The sequence below is a fragment of the Malaclemys terrapin genome, chromosome 6 (assembly GCF_027887155.1).
Source record: "Malaclemys terrapin pileata isolate rMalTer1 chromosome 6, rMalTer1.hap1, whole genome shotgun sequence".
Classification (NCBI taxonomy): Eukaryota; Metazoa; Chordata; order Testudines; family Emydidae; genus Malaclemys; species Malaclemys terrapin.
Window position 1 is genome coordinate 64,979,366 of NC_071510.1, and position 6,000 is coordinate 64,985,365.

A 6,000-nucleotide genomic window follows, 5' to 3' on the forward strand; every position below is an offset into this window, starting at 1 on the left:
AATGGGACTACATGCATTAGTAAGGCAATCAAGATTTGGCCTACCTCAAAAAAAAAATTTTTTTTTTGATGTACTACAGAATAACACACCATTGTTGCAAGCAAAGATTGTGTCAAAAACAAAACAAAAAAACCTGTGTGGTACACATATAGTTTAACAACACCCAAAACAAATCGAGCTTCTCAACTGGGCACAGAAAGCACAGTCTGTACGACATGCAATTCTGTAGGTGATCTATTTATGAAGAGGAACTATAAAGCTGTTTTGTAGTTTGTCGTCACATGAAGTTCTGCAAGGTGATATGACAGCAGACAGCACTGGCTTAGAGTTTCAAATAAAATGTATTATTGCCGTCCACACATATGCAAAATTAACCCATTTCTATAAAAATAATGCTGCTATAACAAGTGCTGTTACCTGACTTTAGAATTCCCTTTCAATTACTGTTATATAACTGCTTTCATGAACAAGATTATTAACATAAGATATTAGCACAGCTCACTCAGCATCACTAAAAGATGGTGGGTTCACAGCACACTAGTACTTGAGCTCACCCTGCATTGTGTCATTAGGGACTGAGGCCTGGATACACAAAGGGATTTAGGCGTTGCCACACCTATTTTTAGGCACCCAGGGAAAAAAATCCATAGGAACAGTGCTAAGTCTGGGCTGCAGGGAGGTGTCTTGCTCTGAGTAGATCAGGGGTAGGCAACCTATGGCATGCATGCCAAAGGCAGCACGCGAGCTGATTTTCAGTGGCACTCATACTGCTCGAGTCCTGGCCACCGGTCCGGGGGGCTCTGCATTTTAATTTAATTTTAAATGAAGCTTCTTAAACATTTTAAAAACCTTATTTACTTTACATACAACAATAGTTTAGTTATATATTATAGACTTATAGAAAGAGACTTTCTAAAAACATTAAAATCTATTACTGGCACACGAAACCTTAAATTAGAGTGAATAAATGAAGACCCGGCACACCGCTTCTGAAAGGTTGCCAACCCCTGGCATAGATGATCTACGAACCGAACCCCTCTCCTGGAGTAAGACAGCTTAAGCACCTACGTAGCTTCTCGGGCAGCTTCCTCGCTCCACACAAAACAGTAACACCAGTGCCATGCCTACTCACCTGATTGCTCTAACCAATGGGCTAAAAGATTTGCCAGTGATGAACCTGGATCTCCCAAAATTCCCTTCTCTGCCAGACAGGGAAAGAAAGGATTCTCAGAAGAGTGCTCTAAAACTGCTGAGCTATGGGATATTCTGATGTGGTGCTCCCTCAATCTCTCCTGTAGAAGCTGTTCCATTGGGGATAAATAATGAAAGTGATTGGAGCAGGGGGACAGGACCCACCTCCTAGGTGAGTTCCCTAACCACTGGGCTCAGTTGAACAGGCATTGGGCGCATGAGCAAGAAAGAGACTCTGTATCCCGGTGGTTAGGGCACCCACCTGGGAAGTTGGAGACAGAGTCCAATCCCCCTGCTCCAATCACTTTCATTATTTATCCCCAATGGAACAGCTTCTACAGGAGAGATTGAGGGAGCCCCCACATCAGCATATCCCACAGGTAAGGGCTCTAACCACTAATCTGAGAGGTAGAAGACCCTATTCAAATCCAGGGATTGAACCTGGGCCTCCCACATCCCAGACAAGTATTCTAACCACTGTACTAAAAATTCTAATCTGGCTACCACCACTGTCATCCTGGCCAGATTTTGAATAGGATTTGACCTGATAGGTAGCCTCTCAGTATACCTACAGGATCTCCTAAGAAACATGTACTCTAAAAAAATATAGGCATTGAGTGAATTTCAGCACCTACAGGATTCAGTGCTGAGTTTTGTGGATCACAGTGCAGGCAAAAAACAGGATTTAGGTGTCTAAATCTGGGATTTAGGCACCTAAGTAGCTTTGTGGATTGGGGCCTGAGTGATCAGTGCTTTCCCAACACCCACTGAAAATACAATGGGAACTGTGGGTGCTTAATAGCTCTCAGGATAAGGGCCTTGATGAAGATTACACTAGTGAGGATATACTTTAAACGTGAAGTTAGCCCAGAAGGTTTCTATGCTGGTTCATGTGCACAGAAGAGTCAGATGTCATTTTTTGACAATGAGGGAATAACTCTAGAGACCCAACCAGAAATACTCCCTAATAGCCAAACTGTGTATGAGCTGTTGGCTCTGCCAACAATCAATACATTAGGAACATTAAACTGTTCTGTCACTTTCTGATTCAAGATATGGAGTGCATAAAATTGGCCATATCGAAATAAATTATATTCAATACAATTCCAATAAAAGTGATACTGAAGGTATGTTCACAACTTAAATTGCTTTTTAAAAAATGCACTGAGTATCAAAGGAGTCATTTGTTACATAATTTTCTCCCTCTTCTTCAAATAATCTCTTTATACTAATCTCAATTGCATAAACTCTGTACCTGAGTGTGGTCCACACAAGACTAACATAAAAGATTTTATGCTTCTGGCATATTACAAGTGTAGTATTTTATGGTTAACACTACTGCAAAACCTTTTCTCAGGATATTGTGAAATGCAAACTCTCAGCTGAAAGACACACTGGGCAAGATACAGAAAATATACAATTCACCACCAATGCTGCCACCTACAGAGTATTAACAAGTGCTATATTGTTAAAGTCAAATGTGCAGAATATCATTCATCAAGCCTTTTCAGTTCAAGTTACTATCTACATGGTATGTGCAAACATCATTCCAGTATAAGTAACAAAAAGGAAGGAATATTAGCCAAATACTCAATAGCCAAAAAGATTGTTTTGTTTTTTTAAAAACACGCAGCTATGTCAGTTCAAGGTTTTACTTTTCCTTTCAGTTAAAAACATTGTAATTACAAGTCCTTCTGTGAATAAACCGATACATCTGTGAAGTTTTTCACTACAAGATTGTTGATCTCATTTTACTTCTACTCTGTAAAGTTTATGACAACTCATCCACCTTCATTATACATGTTCCTGTATCACATCAATTCTTTTACTTTCCAGTTCTAAATGCAATATGCTCTGTTGATAATGCTATACCGATACAGAAAATTCTACACAGATATAGAAGACAAATATTAAAGGATATGCTGAGTTTAGTTTAGAAATACTTAGAATGGTTAAATGTCTGGAAGAAGTGTGCTGTGACAGTAGTGTGGCATGCATGAATGAACATGTACCAAACATCAATTCTCTCAGATACTGGCAATCACTTCCTAATTTGTATTGCAGTTCCTAATGAAAGAATGCAGTTCACATGTAAAGGTCCTATTCATAGACTCATTACTTCAATGGCAGCTTTGTCTGAGTAAGGACTGTAGCAGCTTGCCCAAAATCATGTAAATGTGTCTAGTATAAAAACTCAGAACTAGACTGTCAATTTACTTACAGTATGGCCTATTCACAGAAATGCCTAACAGTCACTCTGAACAATATTAAGCCCAGATTCTGCAAACACTTATGTTGGTAACTCTATTAATGTAAGTTACTCATAAGGCTAAGCATTTTGGGCCAATAGTGTGTTTTTCTTAACAAATTAACTTGTATTTTCCTTTTAACATAGGACTTGCTTGACTTTGGTTCTGAACTGAATTTGTTTTCTGTGTTTAACATGCGTGCACACCTTTAAAATGGGCAGATATGCATCCAGCACAAAACTACTAACGCCTCTTTGGACATCGTTTACAGCTTAGCTTTTTCAGCTATTGAAATCAGGGTGCATTCATCATCAAGACACTGTAATTGATAGACAAGAGCAGTAAATGCGTCATCTTGAGCTTTACTAGTACAAACGAATGTTTATGTGTTAAATACCGTAACCCTTAGAGTGAGCAAAAATAAGTGCTTCTTCAGGTGAAATGTCTACATCTCAAAATAGTTATAGTGCCATCTCTGTCAAGGCAAAGTAGGCAAGTCACAGGTGAAGGGCCATTGGCAATAGCTGTACATGCTGGTCACCATGAGGAACATGATATCTCCCCATGGTATTTGGAATACATCTCCTGCCCCGCCCCCCACACCAGTACACGGAGCCTAATAGTTTAGGCTCTTCCCAGCTAATTAGTGCTAAATTGTTCACATACAGGGTTTCTCTTTGTATCAACATGTCAATTTATAATCCTGCTTGCAACTGTTTTAAGTGATTCATTCTCCCCTTCACTACTAAAAAGCCACTAAAGCAAGCTGGTATTTAAGTTTAATTTCCCATGTCACTTGTCTTAAAGAGCAAAAACAAAAAAAAAGTTTACCATCACTATAATCATCTTGATTGCCTCCTCCCCAGCCAAAAAACCCAAACTCGTTCACAAGTCTTCATCTCCCACTAGCTCTGGAAACGCGGGGATCTAGGAAATGCTGCATACCCTACATGTAGGGGAACTGCCATACAGCCAACAGCACTGGGGCAGAGGCGGTCTTCCTGGCTATCACATTTCTCTCCTCTCCTCTCCTCCAATTTCAGGCAGCCCCCATGGAAAGGAGACAGCATGCGGGATGGGGGGCGAAAATCTAAGTATGAACCACACTCAAAGGAAATGCAGCAGGCAGCGGATGGGGGAGGGAGCCAGCCCCACCTTGCAAGAGAAAAGTCCCCGCAGCCTCTGACACTGGTTGCACCAGCCCTCCCCGATCGCGGCCAAAAGCCCGCTCCGCGCAGCGGAGGATGCCCGGAAATGCCCCCTTGCCCAGGGCAGCAGCAGCCTATCCCTTACCGTCCCAGCTCCGACTCCAGCTCGAAGTAATGCGCCAGGGTGTCTTTGTTGGAGCCGTCGATCCAGTAGTCGGGCGCCCTGCCCGCGGCGGAGGAGCTGGAGGACGAGGAGGGCATGGTGACTTTCAGCATGCCGGGACTCCGGCCGGCCGGCGGCTGCCTCCCCCTCGGGGCGGGCCAGGCTGCGGAATCCGAGCGAAGACGGCTGAGCTCGGCGCTTCCCCCCGCCTTGCCCTCAGCAGCGGCCGCGGCTCCTCTCCAGCGCGCGGCGGGGAGGTGGGGACTGGCTGGCGGAGGAGCCCAGCGCTGCCAGGAAAACTTCCAGCCTCAGCAGCTGCTGCTCTGCCAGCCGCCCGGGAGAGGCAGGCGGGGACGGGGGTCCGGGGGCGGCAGCAGCAGCAACACACACAGCGGTGCAGAGTGGGGGCTGCAGCGCCCAGGGGAACCCACAGCAAAGCCGCCCCAGCCCCCCTGCAGCGGCTCGGTCCTGGCGTGTGGAAGGTGTGAGCGGGAGCATCCAGAGGCGGGAGCAGCCTTTAGAGCCGCGCTTGCGGTTTCTTTACTTGCTGGGCTGCCGCTGCCATCGCCATCCGCTTCCCATTAAGGTGATGCTGGAGTCAGTCCCGGGATCGGCTGAGCGAGCGCAGAGCCTGCCTCTGGCATCGGGCCCCAGCAGCCTCTCTCTGCCTGTATGTGAGCTCCAGCCAGTACACCAGGCTACCTGCCTGCCGCGCCGCCTTTCTCCGGGGCCCTAATGCGCTCTGGGTTCCTCTCCAGCCCTCACAGCAGACTGGAAGATGCCCTGTCAGAAGGGAAGCAGCACTGTAAGATCCTACAGCCCCCGGCTGTTTCTTCTCCCCCAGCTAGCTCTGCCCCAAGCGACCGTTAAACTAAAGATCAGATCTATTTTTCCGATTTTCTTATTGTTACTAAAATCTCTTGATTATGAATCTACTGTTTTTCTGCCCTTCACTCATGTTGGAAAGGAAAATTAACTGGGTAGTTTCACCCCTTCTCCCCTCCCCCCGCTAGTGAGTTTCACTTTCAGATTCTCGTGCAATGCCATAACGCTACAAAGTCTGGGTTGCAAATACCGCAAGAGACTGGTTATAAACACGAGGAGACGTGTGTCCCGTTTTCGTTTACATACATAGCATCGTGTCTTTGCTTTGAGTACCAGTACTAAAAGTTGTCTTCACTACGTGGCAGTATCTCTTCAACTATAAATGATTACACTCCAATAGCAGCTACCCTGATTTACTGCACTG

General features: G+C 45.0%; 1 protein-coding gene across 2 annotated transcripts in view; it reads right to left on the reverse strand.

Annotated features, from left to right (window-relative positions):
- CAMK4 (calcium/calmodulin dependent protein kinase IV) overlaps positions 1-5,642 on the reverse strand; it is a 284,110-nt gene extending 278,468 nt beyond the window's left edge. Inside the window, exon 1 of one of the 2 annotated variants that reach the window (XM_054033155.1) lies at positions 4,734-5,642. In XM_054033155.1, the coding sequence (XP_053889130.1) occupies positions 4,734-4,864 (131 nt within the window). In that variant the 5' untranslated portion in view covers positions 4,865-5,642. The remainder of the gene's footprint in view (positions 1-4,733) is intronic. The other variant, XM_054033156.1, reaches the window with a different exon arrangement.
- Positions 5,643-6,000: the final 358 nt, after the last annotated feature.